Genomic DNA, 26902 nt, shown 5'->3' on the forward strand with positions numbered 1-26902 from the left:
ACATTCAGTGTGTATAAACAGTAACTAAAATGCAATGTACAGTAATAAAAGTATTAGATATGGTATAGTCTTGATGCTAATGACGCTAATTGGAGAGTGAGAGAGAAAAAGAGAGTGAGATAAGGAGAGCAAGGATGGATAGCAAAGAGTCAAAAATAGAGACAGAGCATGAGAGAGAGAGTGAGGGAGGAAGGGAACAAGTGTGGGCGCTGTGCCAACTGTACCTCATCGTGCAGCACTTAGCTGATATTAAATTCTACAGTGCCATGATATCATCTGAGAGTAGCTACCTTCTCACTGATTACATCATCCTCTCAGGGAGGGAGTGATGTCATCTTCAAGGTTTTCTAAGGACAGGCCAGTGGAATTGAAGGGAATATATTGACTAGATTATATAGAATGTTCATTAGATTCAAGAACGTTCATTAGATTCTAGAATGTTTATTTAATTCTAGAACATTCATTAGATTCTGAAACGTTATAATTTTCTGCACAGGCAAACTGGGAATTGGAGTTAAGGGTGCATGGTTTGTGTACAGGATGTTAAACTTAGTGTATTTTAAGGATGTTTTTGTGAAACATTGAAATAAAACACAACCGATTGAGGTGCTTTTCTCAGAACTTGCCATGTTTTATATTAAGGTACATGTACATTTCAAGCTGTCTTTGTGCTCACAGTAAAGACAGAATACACAATGCCTCTCATCCCTTCTGACCTAAATACACAAGCACAATGTCCTTTATGCAATCCAAGCTTCGTTTCTGTCACCTAATTTAGGCTTGTCTCGCCCCTCTGGGATGCAATGATATGAAATACCACTTTTACTTACAAAGCATACTCAGGAACTCACTCAGAAGAGTACAAAAACGAAAAAATAAATAAATATAACATTTGATAAATAAAAGATAGCATATTTATAAAATAATGTTTTGACAATCCACATCTTTATACATCAGTAGTAATAATAAAATGTTTTTTTGTCGTACAAAGGAGTAATGTTTATAGTAGTAATAGTAGAAGTTAGCGACAGTTACTAGGACATTCTGCACTGCACAAGGTTGCCGTGACGATCAGATGATGTTGCCATGGAGATAGAGAGCTGCATTGCCGGGGGTCGTTGTGGTGACAGTCTATGGGATCATAGACGAATGATTGGGTTTCTCGGTCACCATAACCAAACAATTTCAATGATCGATAAATTGATGGAATAACTGATTGATTGATTAATTACATCATTTAGAATGAACACCCCTCCCCCCTTTCACTTATCAATAGTTCCTTGGGTGTTGGTCACGTTATAATCTACCTGTTGTTAGGCAATGCCCGTCGCTGTCGACACACCCTACCCCCTCCCCCCAAATAACCGTAGCTTCGCTGTAACCTTGACGGCGAAGCCTCAACAAAAACCCTAGTCTTCGGACAAGATGTGCCACTTGGCAATCTGCCGGCGCGGGTGGTCGCAGATCTCCCTCCAGTGCTCCCCGGGGGTGCCGGCAGAAGCCGTACCCAGGATCAGGCGCCCCAAGATGGGATTGGGGGAATGGGAGGAGTCCCCCCGCCTGGTTGGTGGAGACTCAGAGTCCATGAGCAGGAGCTCTATGCTGGTCTCCTTCAGCCCCTCCTGAGAGGCCATGTCGAACACAAACAGCTCATTGAACACAGGGTTGGGGGAACACTTTTTCACATGGGTCTTCTTTTTACTGACACGCTTCTTCCCTTTGAAGAGGTTGACTTTCACATATGGGTCTGGAGGGAAGGAGAGTGGGAAGGAAGGAGGGATGTAAGGAAGGGATGAGATGAAGGAGAGAGAGAGAGGCAGAGTGAATAGAATTCATAGCACAGCTCTGAAAATGGCACAATGGATCAATACGGTGGTATACATGTACAGTGCCTTGCGAAAGTATTCGGCCCCCTTGAACTTTGCGACCTTTTGCCACATTTCAGGCTTCAAACATAAAGATATAAAACTGTATTTTTTTGTGAAGAATCAACAACAAGTGGGACACAATCATGAAGTGGAACGACATTTATTGGATATTTCAAACTTTTTTAACAAATCAAAAACTGAAAAATTGGGCGTGCAAAATTATTCAGCCCCTTTACTTTCAGTGCAGCAAACTCTCTCCAGAAGTTCAGTGAGGATCTCTGAATGATCCAATGTTGACCTAAATGACTAATGATGATAAATACAATCCACCTGTGTGTAATCAAGTCTCCGTATAAATGCACCTGCACTGTGATAGTCTCAGAGGTCCGTTAAAAGCGCAGAGAGCATCATGAAGAACAAGGAACACACCAGGCAGGTCCGAGATACTGTTGTGAAGATGTTTAAAGCCGGATTTGGATACAAAAATATTTCCCAAGCTTTAAACATCCCAAGGAGCACTGTGCAAGCGATAATATTGAAATGGAAGGAGTATCAGACCACTGCAAATCTACCAAGACCTGGCCGTCCCTCTAAACTTTCAGCTCATACAAGGAGAAGACTGATCAGAGATGCAGCCAAAAGGCCCATGATCACTCTGGATGAACTGCAGAGATCTACAGTTGAGGTGGGAGACTCTGTCCATAGGACAACAATCAGTCGTATATTACACAAATCTGGCCTTTATGGAAGAGTGGCAAGAAGAAAGCCATTTCTTAAAGATATCCATAAAAAGTGTTGTTTAAAGTTTGCCACAAGCCACCTGGGAGACACACCAAACATGTGGAAGAAGGTGCTCTGGTCAGATGAAACCAAAATTGAACTTTTTTGGCAACAATGCAAAACGTTATGTTTGGCGTAAAAGCAACACAGCTGAACACACCATCCCCACTGTCAAACATGGTGGTGGCAGCATCATGGTTTGGGCCTGCTTTTCTTCAGCAGAGACAGGGAAGATGGTTAAAATTGATGGGAAGATGGATGGAGCCAAATACAGGACCATTCTGGAAGAAGTCTGCAAAAGACCTGAGACTGGGACGGAGATTTGTCTTCCAACAAGACAATGATCCAAAACATAAAGCAAAATCTACAATGGAATGGTTCAAAAATAAACATATCCAGGTGTTAGAATGGCTAAGTCAAAGTCCAGACCTGAATCCAATCGAGAATCTGTGGAAAGAACTGAAAACTGCTGTTCACAAATGCTCCAATCCAACCACACTGAGCTCGAGCTGTTTTGCAAGGAGGAATGGGAAAAAATGTCAGTCTCTCGATGTGCAAAACTGATAGAGACATACCCCAAGCGACTTACAGCTGTAATCGCAGCAAAAGGTGGCGCTACAAAGTATTAACTTAAGGGGGCTGAATAATTTTGCACGCCCAATTTTTCAGTTTTTGATTTGTTAAAAAAGTTTGAAATATCCAATAAATGTCGTTCCACTTCATGATTGTGTCCCACTTGTTGTTGATTCTTCACAAAAAAATACAGTTTTATATCTTTATGTTTGAAGCCTGAAATGTGGCAAAAGGTCGCAAAGTTCAAGGGGGCCGAATACTTTCGCAAGGCACTGTACATGCGTGTGTGTGGCATTGACTGGCTCAGTTTGTTGGTTGTGCTATCCGGACTATCCAAAGAAAGTGTGACCAAACACTGTGGTATGGCTAAGACTCTGTTTTATGTAAAGTGTTTTTATTACAAGATTACAAGATTACATTACCTCAGTCTCTGTCATTACAACTTGTATAAGAGTATTTGGCATGTGTCCCAAATGACAACCTACTCCCTAAATAGCGCACTCATTTTGACGAGGGCCCACTGGCTCTGGTCAAAAGTAGTGCACTATGTAGGGAATAGGGTGCCATTTGGAAACTGCGCCCATAAGTACTCCTGAAGAGGCTGAGTGTCTCATTACTGAGATAATCATTTTGTTCCTAGTATCCTGGGTCTGTGTGTGCATGTCTCTGTGTGCGCGTACGTATCTGTGTGTGCACATTCTTGTGTGTATGAGTATGTTCTTACGTGTGTGCATACTTATATTTTTGTATGTGTGTGTCAGGTGAGAATGACTGCGCCCTCTTATTGAAGCCACAAAGTTCAAGACTGACTGCCGTACTGCAGGCATTGTTTGCAGAAAACAGGATTCACTATTCACTATAATGGCAATCTTCGTGGTCAGTTTCCGTGTAAATAATAATTAGAATCTATTATCACACACAGAAGTTATAAGGATCATTTAGTTGCCAATGGCAGCCTGTAGTACCCCGGTCAGGCTTCAACTTGAGCTACTCAATGAGAGGGGTCAGCACTGAGCCTATAACGTCACTTCCTGGAGTAGCTCATACTGCACATTTTATGTCTACCAGAGGGGGCTGGTGGGATGAGCTATTGGAGGAAGGGCTCATTGTAATGGAATTAATGGAATGCAGTCAAACATGTAGTTTATATATGTTTGTGTTTGATACCGTTCCATTTATTCCATTCCAGCCATTACAATGAGTCCGTCCTCCTAAAGCTCCCACCAGCTTCCTCTGATGCCTACATACATCTCCCCAATGAGATAACATTTTAGAATGCTAAAACTGACTTTCTTGGCTTCAAATGCGCTATTGATTCTACACATAGGAATGAATGGTGTCACGTGATCAATGGTTTTGTCTATTCATATATATGTGTCAATTCTTTATATATACGCTAGATGACTGATGGGGGGGGGTGTTCTGTTGAAGAGTCCATGCCTCCATCTTGGCACATGTATTATATTACAGACACCTTAATGCATACTTTCTAATTATATTATGTGAGATAAACATAACATTTTTAAAAAAAAATATATTAATTATGTTACTGTCCCCACTACAAAAACCAGTCAAGTGCCAGTCAAAAGTTTGGAAACATCTACTTATTGAAGGTTTTTCTTTATTTTTACTATTTTCTACATTGTATAATAATAGTGAAGACATCAAAACTAGGAAATAACACATATGAAATCATGTAGTAACCAAAAAGTGTTAAACAAATCCAAATATATTTGAGATTCTTCATAGTAGCCAAGCTTTGCCTTGATGATAGCTTTGAACAACTTTGGCCTTCTCTCAACCAGCTTCATGAGGTATTCACCTGAAATGCTTTTCAATTAACAGGTGTGCATTGTTAAAAGTTCATTTGTGGAATTTCTTGCCATCTTAATGTGTTTGAGAAAATATGTTGTGTTGTGACAAGGTAGGGGTGGTATACAGAAGATAGCCCTATTTGGTAAAAGACCCAAGTCCATATTATGGCAAGAACAGCTCAAATAAGCAAAGAGAAATGAAGGTCTGTCAATCTGGAAAATTTCAATAACTTTTAAAGCTTCTTCAAGTGCACTCTCAAAAACCATGGCTCTCATGAGAACCGCCACAGGAAAGGAAGATCCAGAGTTACCTCTGCTGCAAAGAATAAGTTGATTAGAGTTAACTACACCTTAGATTGCAGCCCAAATAAATGCTTCATAGAGTTCAAGTAGCAGACACATCTCAACATCAACTGTTCAGAGGAGACTGCGTAAATCAGGCCTTCATGGTCGGATTGCTGCAAAGAAACCACTACTAAAGGACACAAATAATAAGAAGAGTCTTGCTTGGACTAAGAAATATGAGCAATGGACAAAACATCAGTGGAAAATCTGTCCTTTGGTCTGATAAATCCAAATTTGAGATTTTTGGTTCCAACCGCCGTGTCTTTGTGTGATGCAGAGTCGGTGAACGGATGATCTCCACATGTGTGGTTCCCACCGTGAAGCTTGGAGGAAGAGGTGTGATGGTGCGGGGGTGCTTTGCTGGTGACACTGTCTGTGATTTATTTAGAATTCAAGGCACACATAATCAGTATGGCTACCACAACATTTTGCAGCGATATGCCATCCCATCTGGTTTGCACTTAGTGGGACGATCACTTGTTTTTCAAAAGGACAATGACCCAAAACACACCTCCAGACTGTGTAAAGGATATTTGACCAAGGAGACTGACGAAGTGCTGCATCAGATGACCTGGCCTCCACAATCACCCAATCTCAACCCAATTGTAATGGTTTGGGATGAGTTGGACCGAAGAGTGAAGGAAAAGCAGCCAACAAGTCTTCAGCATATGTGGGAACTCCTTCAAGACTATTGGAAAAGCATCCTCATGAAGCTGGTTGAGAGAATGCCAAGAGTGTGCAAAGCTGTCATCAAGGCAAAGTGTGGCTACTTTGAAGAATCTCAAATATAAAATATATTTTTTTACTTTTTTGGCTTACAACAGGATTCCATATATGTTATTTCATAGTTTTGATGTCTTCACAATTGTTCTACAATGTAGAAAATAGTAAAAATAAAGAAATATCCTTGAATGAGTAGGTGTGCCCAAACTTTTAACTGGTACTGTATATACTGTAATACATGTATGATTTTGTCCTTGAAACATTTAATTAAAATACTGCAGAATTCCATTTGTTCATCTGGAGGACTGCTCTTGTTGGGGAGTGCCAATATGACTAACCGGTGACTTCAAAGCCTCTCAATGGCCAATACATCAGCAATACAAGTTTTACAGATGTGCTCAAATTTGTTGGTACCCCTCCACAAAAAAAATTAAGAATGCACATTTATCTATGGAATAACTTGAAACTGACAAAATAATTGGCATCCACCATTGTTGAATCCATATTTAATAGAAATCAGACTTTGCTTTAGATTTTTTTTTATCCAACATAATATTGTAAATAATAAAACAAATGAAAATGGCATGGACAAAAATTATGGGACTCTTAACCTAATATTTTCTTGCCACAACCTTTAGAGGCAATCACTGCAATCAAAAATGTTCTGGAGTTTCAGCTCTTTCCATAGATGTTCGATAGGATTCAGATCAGAACTCATAGAAGGCCACTTCAGAATAGTCCTATGTTTTGTTGATATCCATTCTTGGGTACTTTTAGCTGTGTGTTTTGGGTCATTATCCTGTTGGAGGACCCATGACCTGCGCCTGAGACCGAGCTTTCTGACACTGGGCAGTACGCTTCGCTCCAGAATGCCTTGATAGTCTTGAGAGTTCATTGTGCCCAGCACAAATTCAAGGCACCCTGTGCAAGGCGCAGCAAAATATACCCAAAACAGAACCGAGCCTCCTCCATGTTTCACTGTAGATATGGTGTTCTTTTCTTTGAAAGCTTCATTTTTTCATCTGTGACCATAGAGCTGATGTGACTTGCCAAAAAGCTCCAGTTTTGACTCATTGGTCCAAAGGACATTCTCCCAGAAGGATTGTGGCTTGTCAATATGCATTTTAGCAAATTCCAGTCTGGCTTTTTTATGTTTTTCTTTCAAAAGTGGAGTCCTCCTGGGTCTTCTTCCATGGAGCCCACTTTCACTCAAAAAGTGACGGATGGTGCAGTCAGGAACTGACGTACCTTCACCTTGGAGTTCAGCTTGTATCTATTGGGCAGTTATCCTTGGTTAATTTTCTACCATTCCCAAAATCCTTCTGTTCAATCTGGGGTCGATTTTCCTCTTGGGGCCGTGCCCAGAGAGGTTGGGACCTAAACTTCTTAATAATATTTGCAACTGTTGTCACAGGAACATCAAGCTGCTTGGATATGGTCTTGTAGCCTTTACCTTTCCCATGCTTGTCTATTATTTTCTTTCTGATCTCCCCAGACAAATCTCTACTTTGCTTTCTCTGGTCCATGTTCAGTGTGGCTCACATAATGATACCAAACAGCACAACGACTGCTTTTCTCCATTTAAATAGGCTGAATGATTGATTACAAGATTATAGACATGTGTGATACTGACTAAAGAAACAAATTAGTTTGAAATATCACTATAATCCAATTATTTATTATCTTTTCTAAGGGGTACCAACAAATGTGTTGCGCCATTTTAGAATATCTTTGTAGAATAAGCAACAATTAATCTCTTTTCACAGCTTATTTGTTTTATTCTATGACATACCAAAGGCATACAAGTGTACATGATAAAATAGCTTTTAATTTCATCACTTTTCAGGAGGAATTAAGCATTATTTCAATGAGGACGTTTGTATACATGATTTGTGTGTGTGTGTGTGTGTGCGTGCGCGTGTGTGCATGCTTGTGTACATACTTACATTTGCATGTTTGTGTGGGGGAGGGGGGTCTGTATGTACCTGAGGGCCTGTGGTTGTCGGTCTTCAGCAGGTGGCGAGCCTTCAGCACCACGACTGTTAGAGTACTGGTGGTAGACTGGTAACACAGAGACAACAGCAGCTCCCCTCGACCTGCACTCCTCTATAAACAGAGATGGAGAGAGGGAGGGGGAGAGAGAGAGGTGGAAGGAGGACAGATGGAGAGAGAAATTCCCCACCATAATATCAAAACTTCGAGACCCGAGCAAGGTACTGACTAGTGACGAGGAAGATTGCGTTTTCACTGACATTATGATGATGAACTGTGATATTTACACCAAGTTATAAAGTAGAGATATATGCAGTCAGTTCCAAAATGATTGGCACCCTTGATAAAGATAAGCAAAAAAAATACAATTACTGAGCTATATTATATGGCAAAAAAGGGAAAATTGTATTATTTTATACCAATACAATTTCTCAGAGAAAAAGTGACAAGTAAAACCTTTTTCTAAAAAAGATAAGGGGTCAAAATTATTGGCACCCCTGTTTTCAATATGTTACCTTGCGAGGATAATGGCACTGAGCCTTGTTCTAAAATGTTTTATGAGAAGAAAACATTGGGAGGTATCTTAGACCATTCCTCTTTAGCAAATCTTTCCAGATCATTGATATCCTTCATCTGTGCTTCAATTCAGACCACAGATGTTCAAATTGGTTCAAGTCCGGAGACTGAGATGGCCATTGCAAAATGTTGATTCCTTTTAAAATATTTTTTTCAAAAGATACTGATCAGGTCATTTTAAAAAGGAATCAACATTTTGCAATCGCCATCTCAGTCTCCAGACTTTTTATTTATTTTATTCCAACTTTATTTAACCAGGTAGGCCAGTTGAGAACGAGTTCTCATTTACAACTGCGACCTGGCCAAGATAAAGCAAAGCAGTGCTACAAAAACAACAACACAGAGTTACACATAAACAAACGTACAGTCAATAACACATAGAAAAATATATGTACAGTGTGTGCAAATGTAGAAGATTAGGGAGGTAAGGCAATAAATAGGCCATAGAGGCGAAAAAATTCAATTTAGCATTAACACTGGAGTGATACTGTATGTGCCTTTCCAAATCATGTAGTCAAGATGTACTAACATCTCTAGGATGATCAATAGAAACAGGATGCACCTGAACTCAATTTCGAATCACAAAGCAAAGGTTCTGAATACTTATGTAAATAAGGTATTTCGTTTTTTTATATTTAATAAATTAGCAAAAATAAATAAAAACTTGTTTCGCTTTGTCATTATGGGGTATCGTGTGTAGATTGCTGAGAAAAAATACACAGTACCAATCAAATGTTTGGACACACCTACTCATTCAAGGGTTTTTCTGAATTGTCATTATTTTCTACATTGTAGAATTATAGTGAAGACATCAAAACAATGAAATAACACATATGGAATCATGTCGTAACGAAAAAAGTGTCAAAGAAATCAAAATATATTTTAGATTCTTCAAAGTATCCACCTTTTGCCTTGATGACAGCTTTGCACACTCTTGGCATTCTCTCAACCAGCTTCATGATGAATGTTTTTCAAACAGTCTTGAAAGAGTTCACACATATGCTGAGCACTTGTTGGCTGCTTTTCCTTCCCTCTGCGGTCCAACGTATCCCAAACCATCTCAATTGGGTTGAGGTACTGTAGGGTGATTGTGGAGACCCGGTCATTTGATGCACCACTCCATCACTCTCCTTGGTCAAATATCCCGTACACAGACTGGAGGTGTGTTTTGGGTTATTGTCCTGTTGAAAAACAAATGATAGACCCATTCAGCACAAACCAGATGGGATGGCTTATCGCTGCAGGATGCTGTGGTAGCCATGCTGATTAAGTGTACCTTGAATTCTAAATTAATTACAGACAGTGCCATGCTTCATGGTGGGAACCACAAATGGCAGATTATCCATTCACCTACTCTGCGACTCACAAAGACACAGCGGTTGGAACCAAAATCTCATATTTGGACATATCAGACCAAAGGACAGATTTCCACCGGTCTAATTGCCTTTGCTTGGTGCAGGCAAGTCTATTCTTATTATTGTTGTCCTTTAGTAGTGGTTTCTTTGCAGCAATTCGACCATGAAGGTCTGATTCACGCAGTCTACTCTGAACAGTTGATGTTGAGATGTGTCTGTTACTTGAACTCTGTGAGGTGCAATTTGAGGTGCAGTTAATTGCCAATTTCAGAGGCTGTTAACTCACCTCTGCAGCAGAGGTGACTCTGGGTCTTCGTTTCCTGTGGCGGTCCTCATCAGAGCCAGTTTGCAATCATAGCGCTTGATGATTTTTGCGACTGCACTTGAAGAAACTTTCAAAGATCTTAAAATGTTCCAGATTCACTGACCTTCATGTCGTGAAGTAATGATGGGCTGTCGTTTCTCTTTGCTTATTTGAGCTGTTCTTGCCATAATATGGACTTGGTCTTTATCAAATAGGGCTATCTTCTGTATACCACCCCACCTTGTCACAACACAACTGATTGGCTCAAACGCATTAAGAAGGAAAGAAATTCCACTACTTAACTTTTAACAAGGCAAACCTGTTAATTAAAATGAAATAAAATGTTATTTGTCACATGCGCCAAATACAAGTTTTAGACATTACAGTGAATGCTTGAGTGTTAAGAAAAAAATAGATAAGTAAAAATAGAAAATAAAAGTAACAAATAATTAAACCGCAGCAGTACATGTAGGTAGAGTTAAAGTGACAATGCATAGATTATAAACAGAGCGTAGCAGCAGTGTAAAAGAGGGGTCTGGGTAGCCCTTTGATTAGCTGTTCAGGAGTGTTATGGCTTGGGGGTGGACCTCGATTTACCTCTCTGGTACCTCTCGCCATGCGGTAGCAGAGAGAACACTCTATGACTCGGTGGCTGGAGTCTTTGACAATTTTTTGGGCCTTCTCCTGACATCCATCCTGGATGGCAGGAAGCTTGGCTCCAGTGATGTACTGGGCCGTACACACTACCCTGTGTAGTGCCTTGTGGTCGGAGGCCGAATAATTGCCATACCAGGCATTGATGCAACCAGTGCTCTCGATGGTGCAGCTGTAGAAGCTTTTAAGGTTCTGAGGACCCATGCCAAATCTTTTCAGTCTCCTGAGGGGGAATAGGCTTTGTCGTGCCCTCTTCACAACTGTCTTAGTGTGTTTGGACCATGGTAGTTTGTTGGTGATGTGGACACCAAGGAACTTGAATCTCTCAACCTGTTCCACTACAGCCCCGTCGATGAGAACGGGGGCGTGCTCGGTCCTCATTTTCCTGTAGTCCACAATCATCTCTTTTGTCTTGATCACGTTGAAGAAGAGGTTGTTGTCCTTGCACCACATGACCAGGTCTCTGACCTCCTCCCTATAGGCTGTCTCATCGTTGCCGTTGTTGGTAAGACAGCATTCTAGGTGACTACCTCATGAAGCTGGTTGAGTGAATGCCAAGAGATTGCAAATCTGTCATCAAGGCGAAGTGTGGCTACTTTGAAGAATCTCAAATATGTTTTGATTTGTTTAACACTTTTTTTGGTTACTACATGATTCCATATGTGCTATTTCATAGCAATGTGGAAAATATAAAAAAATAAAGAAAAACCCTGGAATGAGTAGGTGTGTCTAAACTTGACTGGTACTGTATATTTTAATCAATTTTAGAATAAGGCTGTAAAGTAACAAAATGTAGAAAAAGTAAAGGGGTCTGAATACTTTCTGAAGTCACTGTAAAGCCTCACTTTCAGAGAAATTAGTAATACTAGGTTACACACAGTCAAATGTAACAAATAACTATATATTTTATGCATTTTATTTTTTGGAAATGATACATTTGTGGCATCAATATGTTTGTTTTAAATATGTTTTAAATAAAGCAATACAGTAACATGAGATTTGAAAGTAAAACATTTACATTTGGCATTTTAATTATTTAGCAGATGCTCTCATCCAGAGCGGTGTCACGATGTTCGTAATAATAATGGTCAACCATGTTGAGTTCCACATATTTTAATGAAAGTGAAACTTTAAGCAAATACAAAACAAAATAAAGAATAAACGAACCGTGACGACAATGCAGTGCTAACCAGCAACTAAACATAAACAATATTCCATAACCCACAGGTGGAAAAAATGCAACTTAAGTATGATCCCCAAATAGAGACAACGATTACCAGCTTGCCTCTAATTGGGAATCATACACAAACACCAACATAGAAAAATAAACCTAGAACCCCACATAGAAATAATAAACTAGACTAAACACCCCTAGTCACGCCCTGACCTACTCTACCATAGAAATTACAGGCTTTCTATGGTCAGGATGTGACAGTACTCCCCACCAAAGGTGAGGACTCCGACCGCAAAATCTGAAACAAAAAGGGAGGGTTAGGGGGGGTGTCTAGTGTCGGTGGCGGCTCTGGTGCGGGGCGAAGTACCCGCTCATCCTGCGGATCCAGCCATGGACCCAGGCTGAACACTTTGTCTGGAATGGGCATCGGCGCAGGGGAAGGCTCCCGCCATGGAGCGGGACTCGACGCTGTGCCTGGACTGGGCCCCAATGCAGAAGAAGACTCCGGCCTTGGAGCTGGACTGTACGCCGTGCTTAGACTGGGCATCGGCGCAGGGGAAGGGTTCGGCCATGGAGCTGGAGGTTTCGAACCGTTGACCGTCGCAGGAGGTTCCGGACCGTGGACCGTCGCAGGAGGTTCCGGACCGTGGACCCTCGCAGGAGGTTCCGGACCGTGAAACGTCTCAGGAGGCTCCGGACTGTGAAACGTCCCAGGAGGCTCCGGACTGTGAAACGTCTCAGGAGGCTCCGGACTGTGAAACGTCTCAGGAGGCTCCGGACTGGGAACTGTCGCCGGCAGCTCTGGACTGGGAACTGTTGCCGGAAGCTCTGGACTGGGGCTTGTCGCAGGCAGCCTGGTGCGTGGGGCCGGCACTGGTGGTACCGGGCTGGTGACACGCACCTCAGGGCGAGTGCAGGGAGGAGGCACAGAACGTACTGGACTGTGGAGGTACACTGGAGGCCTGATGCGTGGGACCGGTACAGTTGGCACCGGGCTGATGACATGCATCTCAGAGCGAGTGCAGGGAGGAGGCACAGGAGGTACTGGGCTGTGAAGGCGCACTGGAAACACTGTGCGTAGAACCGGCACAGGATATCATGGTCCGAGGAGGCGTACTGGAGACCAGGAGCGCTGAGCCGGCACAACCCATCCTGGCTGGATGCTCACTTTCGCACGGCAAGTGCGGGGAGCTGGCACCGAGCGCACCGGGCTGTGAATGCGCACTGAAGACACAGTGCGTATCACCGCATAACATGGTGCCTGAATGGTCACAAACTCCTTGAAGCAAGTGCGTGGAGTTGGCTCTGGTCTGAATCCTGGATCTGCCAACCACACCGTTTGCCCCCCAAAATGTTTTTGGGGGGGCTGCCTCTTGTGCTTGCGTCGTGGTTGTGAACCCCGGAGTCGTCGTTGATCCTCCTTCGCTGCCTCGGCCTGCTTCCACGGCAGGCTCTTCTCTCCTGCCACTATGTCGTCCCAAGTCCAGGATGTTCTCTCCCTTATCTCGTCCAAAGACCAGGATGCCATTACCTAACGGGCACGCGGCTTGGTCCGTTGTTGATGGGATATTCTGTCACGATGTTCGTAATAATAGTGGTCGGACCAAGGCGCAGCATACGTTGAGTTCCACATATTTTAATGAAAGTGAAACTTTAAGCAAATACAAAACAAAATAAATAATAAACGAACCGTGATGACAATGCAGTGCTAACCAGCAACTAAACATAAACAATATCCCATAACCCACAGGTGGAAAAAATTTAACTTAAGTATGATCCCCAATTAGAGACAATGATTACCAGCTGCCTCTAATTGGGAATCATACACAAACACCAACATAGAAAAATAAACCTAGAACCCCACATAGAAATAATAAACTAGACTAAACACCCCTGACCTACTCTACCATAGAAAATACAGGCTATGGTCTATGGTCAGGACGTGACAAGTGGCTTACAGTGAGTGCATTCATCTTTAGATATAAATGTGAGAAAATCACATATCACAGTCAACTATACAGGATACAAACATTCCATTACAGCTAAACAAGGTTATATAGCATTTAGCAACAAAAAAAAAAAACATTTTCATACACATCTAAAATCTATTATAAAAGAAATCTGAGAACAGTAATATTTTACAATCATGAAGGTACCCATAAACAAACAATTATGATGAAAAAAACACAATGTTAATGTTAAAAATTGGTGGATATAGCATTTTGGACATAAACTCTTCATGCATTTGTAAACATTAGAAAAGAGGAAGAACATAAAACCAAGAAACAACAATACAACCAAGCCCTTTTCTCAGTCCCTTTACTAAGCAGCAGAGGAGCAGCAGAGAGAGAAGTCAGGTTTACCAGCAGCGTAGAAGAGTCTAGAAGCTTGGCACACAACACTACACAAGACATATGCCTCACTCTCTCGCTCCCTCGCCAATGTACACAGTACACAGTACAATACAATTCAATAGATCCTATAACTCTCTCCCTTCACCGTAGTACTACTCCTCACCTATCATATGGAAAAGACAGCAACAGCCCAGCCCAGCGCTGCATAGAGGATAGAATATCAGTATCAATTCTAGAATAATCTATTCTAGAATGATCTAGAGATTCTAAAGACACAATGGTATCTGCAATCTTATAACATTCATAAACTCTGGGATGCGTCCAAAATGGCACCCTATTCCCTATATAGTACACCACTTTTGACAAGAGCCATATAGGTCCTCTCAAAAGTAGTACACTATAGGGAATAGGGTGCCATTTGGGACTCTCCCTGTATTATTCCATTAGTACCCTGCAACATTTAACTACAGGAGGCTGTATTATCATATTACATATTACTGTAGGTATAAACTCTCACTACAAAGAGGATTTAATTCATATTATGCTAAGGGTTATTATGCCAAGCAGAATTTCCATTAGACACTAATAGTGCACCGTCATTGTAATCATGATTCCCTCAGAGCTAGAATGGAGAGCGGTTGTTTTACTGTACTCTATAGTAGTGAAGGTGTAAAAGTTGAGAATGATGAATATGATGATGGGGATGATGATGACTTACTATGATAATTACTATAATGATGACTATTATAATAATGATGATGATGAACCAAGTAACTATCACTTACCCTGACATTCTTCTTGATAATCTCGCGGCTCATCAGGACACGCCCCTCCGTCAGGTCGATCCCGGCCAATGGGATGAGCATCTCGCCAATAACCTCATCACGGGAGAACCTATCAAAGCTGAGCACCATGAAGTGGAGCGACAGCTCCTGCACGCGGACCATTGGGATCCCATAGAAGCTGAAGGTCTCGTCGAACACCGGGTCCAGAGTCTTCCTCAGGACGCGGGTCTTGACCCGGTGCTTCTTCTCAGGCAGCAGGGTCAGCTTGATGTAGGGGTCAGAAGTCAGGGACTGATCGTCGGTTGGAGTCAGCCCGTGGGCCTCCTTAATGTGAACCACGAAGGCCTTCTTCTCTGAGTTGTACTCCAGGGAGAAGTGGAGGGTCCCAAGGCCGACATCGGGGCCTCCGTCCTGGGGTTTGTTGTGGTCCGCGTCCCCTTGGGTGTGGGTGGTGGCCTGGCTGGAGAGACTGCCACTGGTGGGGGAGACCAGGGCCAGGTCTCTAACTCCAGTTTGGGTGAACCCTGGGTGGGGCATGGGGAGGTCCAAGTCTGGGGAGCTGCGGACCTTGGTGTGGATCTGGACTTTGGGGTGTGGAGGTTTGGTGAAGTTGTCGTTCAGGTCTTGTTGTTTTTCCAGGTCGAGGTGGAGGGCCGTTCTGCCCTCTGCTGGGCTGGAGGCCACTTGTTGTTGTTGTTTACCATTGGTGCTGGTGACATTACAGTTTCCGTTGACGTCGATCTTGCTGTCTAACTTCTTGTTGCTGAGGCTCTCTGGGTAGATGTCGATGCCTTTGAGCATGTGCATGAACTTGTAGGGTGTTGTCCCCTGGGACTTGGTGTTCTTACGTTGGCAGCAGATCCAGGCGAAGATGGAGACGCAGGACACTAGGCCAAACACACTCACCACGGCAACACTCACCGGCACCTCTGCTATGGAGAAGAGGGGGGGGGGGGGGGGGCAGAGAGAGTAGGGGAGGAGGAGGGAGTGAGAGAAAGATAAATTAATAATTTTGTCATGTTTTTGTAACTGTCCCTCCCTCCTGTTGATCTATTGTCTGTCTGTTGAGTGTGTGTCTCTCTGTGTGTGTGTGAATGTGCGGAAGCTTCCTTTGTCTTACTAGGTCTGTAGATGAATGTAATGACAAGCTGCGTCAGAATCCCACTGCTTAATACTAATTACTAATAGACTGAATGACTGACTGGCTGACTGACTGATACACTGTCTGAGTCAGAGACAGCATAACAACACAATCTCGGGACGTGTCACAAATGGCACCTTATTCCATACGGACACTGGTCAAAAGTATTGCACTATATAGGGAATAGAGTGCCAGAGACATCACACTGTCATATAATAACAGTACAATCTGTGACTCCTCCAATACATGATCAATACATGATCAAGGCCCATATAGAGTCATGACATGTACTGAATATGAATAGAGAAAATGCCTTTTTGACATAAACATTTAGATGTCATGGCGATTTGAAGACAGTGATTCACTTGCTTATTGATTTATCTAACTGATTAATGATTAATTAACTATCACTAATCTCAAATAGTAATCTAATCAGATGAGTGACTGGGGTGCTTGGTTAGTTAGCAACACAAATAGATATTCTTAGCTTAGTGTCAGAGCACAAACTGGGTAGGCAATCCCAGTGCATTAGGACATGACAGGATATTTTCAATATGATCTACTAAATAAATAAAGGATAAATACATTTAATAAATAGTGAGTAGGGTACCATTTGTGACGCAACTGAATATTACCAACCAAAATAACAGACACAGGGGCTTCCCGAGTTCTCCCACCAACTATTGGCTGCTCCCACTCAAATAAGACCTTTTTCCCATCCCAGCTACTTACCAATCTGCATTTCTTTCGTCACCATTGGAGCCATGGTCCCGCTCGCGTGCTCTATCCAAGGTTCTGAAAACGCTCCGTCTTCGGCTTATTTCAGCGCTCGTGCTCTATAAACCTACCGTTAACCAACAACCCTGCTCACCAATAGCCAACCTCTCTCGGTAGCTTATATCTAGGTATATCTCCTTGACAGCAAATAGCGATTGTTTTTTATGATGTGACTCCTTCAATCATTGAATCTGTTTGTTTCCGTTTCATAAATCAAACCCAGCTGTTCCTTTCAGAGAGGCGAAGGTTGGTATTCTCCGTTCTCTTCCAAGTGCGAGTCTCACCCTGCTCGTGTTGTTACTCTCTGCACTATGATCTTCTCTGAGGAGGCACCACCCTCTCTCTCTCTCTCCTCTCTCCCTCCTTCCTTCCCACCCTCCCTCCCACCCTAGCCTCCACCAACCATGCTGAGTTCACTGCCACTGACAGAATTGTGATAGCTTCAGAAATCACTGCCTCAATGAAAGCACAACAAGCAACAAGCTCATCAATATCCCTGACTGGTTTGCTGACTGAAGGTCTGAATGGTTGACTGAATGCCTAGCCATGAAAGGAGTTTCCCAGACCCCAGAGGTGTGTGTGTGGTGTTATGGGCGGGTCTTATGGGGCCTGGCCTGCCCTACCTTACCTCTTTGCCTGTTCGAAGAAAATATTGAAATATTGATAATTTGTTTGACCGAGACCGCACCTCTGTCTCAGTATGTGTAGACCATGTTTCTGATGGTGTATGGACCAAAAGATTATGGCTTGTCATACTATTTTTGTGCAGACAGCATCAGATACATGGGCTACATATAGTTGGCAGTAAATTGATTAGCCAAAAAGTATATAATTACTCCTGTCTAAATCAAATCATTCAAAATACTTCAACCGGTAGCATGACATAGCCACAGAGGATCATTAGCTTACTTAAAAAATATCTGTAGATTGGATCAAATCACAAGTATGTTTGGAAAGTCCGCAATTTGGGTAGTGTGTGCATGGCAATACGTCTAGCGGATTGAGTTGCGGCTGTCAGTGAAAAGCTTCTAAAATACACAACATAACCAAAAGTACGTGGACACCTGCTCGTTGAACATCTAATTTCAAAATGATAGCCATTAATATTGAGTAGGTCTCCCCTTTGATGCCATAACAGTCTCCACTCTTCTGGGAAGGATTTCCACTAGATGTTGTAACATTGCTGCAGGGACTTGCTTCCATTCAGCCATAAGAGCAATACTGATGTTGCCAGAGTCGCCCGCCTGTCCAGCGCTGCCAGAGTCGCCCGCCTGTCCAGCGCTGCCAGAGTCGCCCGCCTGTCCAGCGCTGCCAGAGTCGCCCGCCTGTCCAGCGCTGCCAGAGTCGCCCGCCTGTCCAGCGCTGCCAGAGTCGCCCGCCTGTCCGGAGCTGCCAGAGCCGCCCGTCAGTCAGGAGCTGCCGGAGCCGCCCTTCACTCCTGCGCTGCCGGAATCACCCTTCACTCCGGCGCTGCCGGAATCACCCTTCACTCCGGCGCTGCCGGAGTCTCCCACCTGTCCGGTGCTGCCGGAATCTCCCGTCCATTCGGGGCCCGCTGCTAGGGTCCCCAGTCCGAGGTTGGCGGCGAGTGTCGCCGCTCTAAAGGCACCACGGAGGCGAGTAAAGAAGCGGGCAAAGACTATGGTGGGGTGGTGTCCACCTCCCGTGCCAGAGCCGCCAGCCCACCCAGACCCTCCCCTATAGATTCAGGTTTTGCGGCCGGAGTCCGCATCTTTGGGGGTGGTCCTGTCACGTTCTGACCTTAGTTCTTTTGTTATGTCTTTGTTTTAGTAGGGTCAGGGCGTGAGTTGGGGTGGGTAGTCTATGTTCCTTTTTCTATGTTATGGTTATGTGTTTGGCCTGGTATGCTTCTCAATCAGAGGCAGGTGTCGTTCGTTGTCTCTGATTTGAGAATCATACTTAGGTAGCCTTTTCCCACCTGTGTTTTGTGGGTGATTATTTTTCCGCGTCAGTGTTTGTTCCACACGGGACTGTTTCGTTCGTTTCGTTTATTCACGTTGTTATTTTGTTTTTCAGTGTTCAGGCAAATAAACATCATGAACACATACCACACCGCGCATTGGTCCGATATTTCCTACTCCTCCTCAGATGAGGAGGACGACGATCGTTACAGCTAGGCCATTACAATTGCAACTGGCTATACTTATTTCACCACTTACTATAATGAGACACAACTTTCAATTCTTGTTTTCAAAATATATGTTTGTAAACGTTCCATTAAAAAGTAGCATGATGATTGACTGTCTATATAGCTGTACCATGATATTTGCATTGCTACTAACTAAACCTCCAATTGGTCCCTACTATTCCACCCGCTAAAAGCCCTCCTCTTCCCGAGTTGGGTTGTCATCCCAATGCCCGGCAGACCACCCTCGACCCCCTGTATCCCATAGCCCTGAACCGGCTGGGATCCATCCTTTGAAAAGAGCACACAGTGCCATTTACCAAATTGAAGTAGATCAACTGCCAAATCAAATGCATTTCCATCACCTTCACCTCAATTTGTATTATTTATAGCTGTGGATCATCCTCTATTGTCCCTATCATATTTTACTCCTTTGCAACAGTTGTGGGATACACACACACATACACCCACACACACTCAACCCTTTCCCTCCACACAACCATAAGCTCACATTCTCAACAATTGCACCATCCGAGAGCCCAACTCAAGAAAGGTCTTGATTTACAAATGCACTTACAGTTGCAGCTGCATGAGAAGGCATACAAGACCACTCAAAAAATGGGCAGAAATTGAGAGATTTTATTAACCATTGTCACATCCTAGATGATGGAGGTCAAATGTACACCTTTTCCTGTATTGACCATATTCCCAAGCATCTCCATGCAGTCAAACTTTGATTTTGTGCCACCAGGGTCACAATAATATACCCCCTCTCTGAATGTCCGAGTGTGACCCCCTCCCCATGGGTTACTGCAGCTAGTGTTGCCAGCACTGCCCCTGCCTGGGTGGGGGCACCCCACCGGAATCCCCACCGGCTAGGTACAAGGTCGTCAAGGTTCTCATTAGCAGCTTTGAGAATTTCCTTGTGTAGTATGCTCTCCCTTTAGGGGGCTTTGGCTTTGCAGGACCAACCCTGCCAAGCAGGCTCAGAATCTTGAGGGGGCAGTGCTGCTTTTGGTCAATAATAACAATAACAATAAATAAATAAATAAGACATATAATTAATTATAAAAGTATATCCATCATCTGAACAACATTGAAAGCCCTCTCATACCCCGGCTCACAGCAATACATTGGTTCTGGGAAATGCAACCATTTCATTACTCACTCACTCAACTTTCCCAAACATAACAAATAAAATAAAACATTAACACACACCACACCATCCACACATACTGTGCCTTCGGTTTACTTAGTTTTTATCTTCACTCTTGTCACGTTCTGACCTTAGTTCTTTTGTTATGTCTTTGTTTTAGTATGGTCAGGGCGTTAGTCGGGTGGGTTGTCTATGTTCGTTTTTCTATGATTTGGTATTTCTGTGTTTGGCCTGGTATGGTTTCAGAGGCAGCTGTCAATCGTTGTCCCTGATTGAGAACCATACTTAGGCAGCCTGTTTTCACCCTTGAGTTGTGAGTGATTATTTTCTGTTGCGTGTTTGTATTCTGCACCAGACAGAACAGTTTCAGTTGTTCACTTTGTTGTTTTTGTTCAGTGTTCAATTTCTTTATAAAAAATATGGACACTTACCACGCTGCGCATTGGTCCTCACCTTCTTCCACCAACAACGGCCGTTACAACTATGTTGAATTAGTGCTTGTGTGTTCAATGAGTTATATGTGAAGACATATAGAAAAGCTATATTTTTTATTGTATTGTTACAATCTAGAATTGTGTTTATTTTCCTCATCTGTGAGAACTCTAATTTTTTTTAAAACCATGGATTAGTCTTTGTGTCTCTGAACAACTGGTTATCAATATATAGTTTATCAACGAAGAGAGCTACTCGTTTCGCTTTGAATCTATTTTCTTTGAAAATTGGATACAGAACTTAACACCGTTTTGCAATTTCCTTCGGAAACTGCTCATTCATGCCAATTTTGGTCCCAGCAAGTCTTTTAACCAGGCTTTAAATTTTACCCTGTTTTCTCCCCAATTTCGTGGTATCCAATTGTTTAGTAGCTACTATCTTGTCTCATCGCTACAACTACCGTACGGGCTCGGGAGAGACGAAGTTTGAAAGTCATGCGTCCTCCGATACACAACCCAACCAAGCCGCGCTGCTTCTTAACACAGCGCGCATCCAACCCGGAAGCCAGCCGCACCAATGTGTCGGAGGAAACACCGTGCACCTGGCAACCTTGGTTAGCGCGCACTGCGCCCGGCCTGCCACAGGAGTCACTGGTGCGCGATGAGACAAGGATATCCCTACCGGCCAACCCCTCCCTAACCCGGGCGACGCTAGGCCAATTGTGCGTCGCCCCACGGACCTCCCGGTCGCGGCCGGTTACGACAGATTCTGGGCGCGAACCCAGAGTCTCTGGTGGCACAGCTGACGCTGCAGTACAGCGCCCTTAACCACTGCGCCACCCAGGCCTTTCACCATTATTTTATCTTTAAATTAAGCAAATTTGGCAACGATTGGGCGTTCGTACCTTTGTCCTCTCTGTCCGAAGCGGTGTACACGTTAAAGTTGGATTTTGTCTATAGCTTCGCGTGGGATCTGAAGCGCTGTAAGGAGGAACTCTCTAACTACAGATTCAGGAACTTCCCCTTCTTTCTCCTGGATTCCTGTAAGCACCAGATTCTCTCTCATGGATTTGTATGTCCAGTAAGGCTTCCCTCAGAACGGTGTTCTCCTTTTTAATTTCATTCACTTGAGTTTCAATCTTATTGACTGTCCCTTTTTGCTTGTGTGTTTCCTTCTCCAATGTCGCAGCTTTTTCATCAGTCATCTCGAAGCTTGCCTTCAACTCTTTTATATCCTTACTAATTAAAGTATACACAGTTTGTCAGTTATTGATTTTAACAGATCGGTTTCGACCTTTACCATTCCCGGTGGTGAAAATATTAAATCGTCTGTCTGTAGAACAGTCATGTTTTCGTTTTGAAATCGGTTCCCCTGTCTTACTCTCCGTCATGTTTGGGTGTTGCTTGTTTTCGTAATATTTGTCGATAAATGTCTCTAGTCTTAAGATTTGTTTTGTGTTATTATCCAGATTGAAGGTTATCACCCACCAGATTATGTAGAACTAATATTTTAGTCTAACTTGCCGATATTGAATATTATGTTTTATCTTAATAATAATATCCCAGTTGCTTTAACCAGCAGAATATCTATTGTCAAAATGAATATATTGCCAATGCTTCCCATTGTTCCCCCTTCTGGCTATTGGGATAAAATTCATAGTGCAGTTTCAAAATCTATATACAGAGGTAAACAATCCTGGATAAAATTAACAAACTTAGAAAAAGTGTCATTGAACACTTATGGCTGCAATGCCGTTAATGGGATAATTGTCATCAACAACTGCTGAATTGCATAGCGCCACATTCAAACAATATTACTAAAAATATTTATATTCATGAAATCATAAGTGCAATATAGGAAAACACAGCTTAGCCTTTTGTTAATCCACCTGTCGTGTCAGATTTTGAAAATATGCTTTACAGCGAAAGCAATCCAAGCGTTTTATTGATCGCTCGACAAAACATTATGTACACTTAGCATCAAGTAGCTTGGTCACAAATCAGAAAAGCAATCAAATTAAGAGACGGGTCAGGGATCATATCACCTCTACCTTACCTGATAGATCCACAGACGATGCCATAGACCTAACCCTATCCCATCTGGACAAGAGGAACACCTATATAGTAATGCTGTTCATTGACTATAGCTCAGAATTCAATACCATGGTACCCTCCAAGTTCATCATTAAGCTCGAGGCCCTGGGTCTGACCCCCGCCCTGTAAAACTGGTTCCTGGACTTCCTGACGGGCCGGCCCCAGGTGGTCAAGGTAGGAAACAACACCTCCATTTTGTTGATCCCCAACACTTGGGTGCGTGCTCAGCCCCCTCCTTGTACTCATTGTTCAGCCATGACTGCGTGGCCATGCATGCCTGCAACTCAATCAGGTTTGCAGACCACACAACAGTAGTAGGCCTGATGACCAACAATGATGAGACAGCCTACAGGGAGGTGGTGAGCACTCGGAGTGTGGTGCCAGGAAAATAACCTCTCACTTAATGTAAAGAAAACAAAGGAGCTGATTGTGGACTTCAGGAAACAGCAGAGGGAGCACCCCCCTATCCACATCGACGGGACCGCAGTGGAGAAGGTGGAAAGTTCCTCGGCATACACATCACTGACAAACTGAAATGGTCCTCCCACACAGACAGTGTGGTGAAGAAGGCGCAACAGCCAACAGCACCTTATCTTGGCACCTAAAACCCTCACAAACTTCTACAGATGCACAATTGAGAGCATCCTGTCGGATTGTATCACCGCCTGGTACGTCAACTGCACCGCTCGCACCCGCAGGGCTCTCCAGAGGGTGGTGCGGTCTGCCCAATGCATTACCAGGGGGCAAACTACCTCCAGGACACCTACAGCACCCGATGTCACAGGAAGGCCAAAAAGATCATCAAGGAAACAACCACCCGAGCCACTGCCTGTTCTATCATCCAAAAGGCGAGGTCAGAACAGGTGCCATCAGACTGTTAAATAGCCATCACTAGCACATTAGAGGCTGCTGCCTATATACAGACTTGAAATCACTGGCCACTTTAATAATGTTTACATATTTTGCATTTCTCATGTCATATGTATATACCGTATTCTATTATACTGTATCTTAGTCTATGTCGCTGTGATATTGCTTGTCCATATTTCTATATTCTTAATTCCATTCCTTTACTTAGATGTGTGTGTGTGTTTGTTGTGAAATTGTTAGATATTACTGCACTGTTGGAGCTGAAACACAGCATTTTGCTACACTCGCACTCACTTAAACACATCTATGTGACCAATAAAATTTGATTTGAACATCTGGAAAATGTGTATGGAGGAATAAAATTAGATGAAGATTTTATCTGTTACCACACATGCTAAATTGTGTAGTGTGTACTCTTTCCTCCCCCTGGGCGCTCTCATTGGACAATCACAGTTTAAATTCTACCGTGACTATCAATGAATTTCAAACTAGTTTTGAAATTGGGGGACTGGGAAAACTTCTTCCTACCGCGTCAGAAGTTTTGGTTTTGGAAGAATACTAACGTAGCGAGGCGTAAAAAGACGCCTGAGCAGAGTACTCACAACTGTTTTTTTCAGGGGAAACTGCTGTAGCCCTGAGAACCGGAAACATCCGTTTTCACCACCCCGGCGGAGAGTGGAACACTAACGCTACTGCCTGAACTTTTTTTTTTAGCCCTCCCCCAATCTGTATGTATCACTAATGTCTCTGTTCGATTTGTTGCTTTATTGCAATGGAATGGTAGGACCCATTGGCTAGTAGTGATGGAGACCGAGTTCTAAAACAGCGCAGGTAGAAAAGTGACTCATTTCCACTCCGCTCGGTCGGTTACCGCGAGTATAATAACGTTAAAAGATATCTAGAATGGAGACTGTTGAGCAACTCGTGTCGTTTAACCATATCCCAGTCCAGTTAAACGGAGGCACGCCTTGGGGGTTCACGCTGAAAGGAGGTCTTGAGCACGGAGAACCGCTCATCATCACTAAAGTGAGTCGTGATTTGTTTTCAGAACTCTCGCACGCGCTTTGTTGTCGTGGGATACGTTTAAGTTTAGTTTTTACTGTTAGACTGACCGCCCACAAGGCCAACGTAATGTCCATTTGTTAGGCTACATAATTTGTGGTTTATGACTGTGTGAGAGTAACATGTCCAGTCAGTAGAACTGCATGGTTGGATATTTTGTTTCAACTTCTTTGCCTTTAATTCATCAATGTTCCATCAAAGTCCTTTGAAATTTAGATCATTCTTGTGACTATATAGACATAAGAATACATAGTATAGCTTGCAGTGGTCACTACTGGGCATTTCCATCTAAAAGGACCCATAAGCACCAACATGTGAAGTGCATAGGAGCATTTCAAATTAGCTGTCAAAGCTGAGTTTTATTTATTTTTATTAATTATACCTTTTTTTAAGCCATTCTCCAAACTAAAAAATAGGAATAAGCAAAGTCATTGATTTCTGGTCAACATCTACCAGAAACAGTCTTACACAGGATTATAAATTCATCAAAACACAATCATGTTGTTGAAGTAAAGACCCCTGCCAACTAATATGAACACTTTTATATTTAGTTTTAGAGAAATTATTTGCCTTCTCTATTAAATTGAACAGACATTGCCGTGTAATTCCAATACCAAAAACCCACATTTTATTAAGATAATTTCTCTCCCTCATGGGGGGATAACGAAAGTTCACTTTCACCGAAGTAGCAAGTAAAGGTATACCTACCAATTTAGTTAGTGTTTTTACTGATATCAAGTTTGTTTATGAATGTATTAAGTGATTTAAAACCCATAATTCTGTAACTAAATCAGAATTATTGCAATTGAATTACAATGGGAAATCATAGTAGTCATAAACCACAGTTAGGTCACCTGCTACTGTCCTCCCTTCCACTGGCATACTGTTATGTTCAGCTCAACAAAAAACATTTTTTCTCTCTTTCTGTGGTCTGGTGGTCAAAGCCAAGACATGGTCAGGACCAAATCTGAACCAATCCTAGATGTCTATGTTTCACAAGTTTGTACAGTACAGTTGACAACAGTACAGTAAAGAGTACTGTAGAGTTCAGTACAGTAGAGCACACTGGAGTAGAGTACAGTACTGAACATATCTATTTTACTGTACAATATGGAACTGTGCTGTACTGTCCAAAGTTGTGAAACACAGACATCTATAATTGTTTCAGATTTGGTCTGGACCGGGCCAACCAAATGTGGTCTTGTTTGGGTGCGGAGCTCATTACAATAATAGCCAGTGTGTACAATTATACCCAAATACGAAAAAGGTTATTGCATATGCTACCTTTGTGTACCTATTCAGGATGCATCACCATGAATATAATGATATTCATATCCATAATTATGCATTTCTATATAGTACAGATTAGGGACCCATAAATCCTGTAGATGGTAGAATGTAGAGGTCGAAAATGAATAATTTTAAACTTTTTTTCCACATAAAGAATGTTTTTATTTTTTATTAATTAGTATATTGGACTCTAACCATAACATTTGTTGTATTATTTGTTAGATTTTTTTTCTGTGGGATAAAACTAAAATTGTAACCAGCTTTGTATGGCTTTTTTAAGAAAGGGTGATACTTGAAACATTTTTTTTCCACATATGAGAAGTTGTAATATGTATGAAGGCAAAAAGGCAATTTTTGAACAAAGGATAAGCCTGCCTTAATAATCTACTGAAGAATACTTTTGGGTTTAAGTATAATGTATGTATGAATGAAGCTTTTAGTGAGGGGTTTAAAGCTTTAATATTTAATAATTTTAGCCCCTCAAACTCCTATTCATTATATAAATAGGTACGTTTTAATTTTGTCTGGCTTAGCATTCCAAATAAAAATAAATATTTTTTTGCTCATATGATTTAAAAAAAACGAGTCATCTGAAGTAGGCAGTGCAATTAGTAAGTAAGTGAACTGTGATAGGATCA

At 42.4% G+C, this 26902-nt stretch overlaps 2 protein-coding genes across 3 annotated transcripts in view; one reads left to right on the forward strand and one right to left on the reverse strand.

Moving 5' to 3' along the window:
- Window positions 1-610: 610 nt before the first annotated feature.
- syt4 (synaptotagmin IV) lies at window positions 611-17573 on the reverse strand. Of its 2 annotated transcripts, none has more exons than XM_021577645.2 (4): window positions 17171-17573; window positions 15298-16226; window positions 8089-8209; window positions 611-1747 (listed from the first exon to the last, which is right to left on the reverse strand). In XM_021577645.2, exons 1-4 carry the CDS (start codon window positions 17202-17204, stop codon window positions 1410-1412), a joined length of 1422 nt encoding a protein of 473 aa, XP_021433320.2. In that variant the 5' UTR covers window positions 17205-17573; the 3' UTR covers window positions 611-1409. The 2 variants fall into 2 exon arrangements, with proteins under 2 accessions (XP_021433320.2, XP_021433319.2); XM_021577644.2 differs by having other exon boundaries at window positions 15298-16229.
- A 6864-nt stretch (window positions 17574-24437) lies between these two features.
- The window catches only part of LOC110500825 (protein Shroom4), a 90002-nt gene continuing 87537 nt past the window's right edge, over window positions 24438-26902 (forward strand). Inside the window, exon 1 of the mRNA XM_036956504.1 lies at window positions 24438-24938. Within this exon, the coding sequence (XP_036812399.1) occupies window positions 24816-24938 (123 nt within the window). The 5' untranslated portion in view covers window positions 24438-24815. The remainder of the gene's footprint in view (window positions 24939-26902) is intronic.

Source organism: Oncorhynchus mykiss, chromosome 21 (assembly GCF_013265735.2).
Source record: "Oncorhynchus mykiss isolate Arlee chromosome 21, USDA_OmykA_1.1, whole genome shotgun sequence".
NCBI lineage: Eukaryota > Metazoa > Chordata > Actinopteri > Salmoniformes > Salmonidae > Oncorhynchus > Oncorhynchus mykiss.

What these genes read in the sequence shown, in the direction of transcription:
- syt4 (XM_021577644.2), bottom strand. Translation starts at nt 17,204, where the DNA reads ATGGCTCCAATGGTGACGAAAGAAATGCAGATTG. An exon ending in GACGAAAGAAATGCAGATTG is followed by an intron (nt 16,230 to 17,170) that starts GTAAGTAGCTGG and finishes TCTTCTCCATAG; the next exon opens with CAGAGGTGCCGGTGAGTGTT. An exon ending in TTATCAAGAAGAATGTCAGG is followed by an intron (nt 8,210 to 15,297) that starts GTAAGTGATAGT and finishes CTCTGTTTATAG; the next exon opens with AGGAGTGCAGGTCGAGGGGA.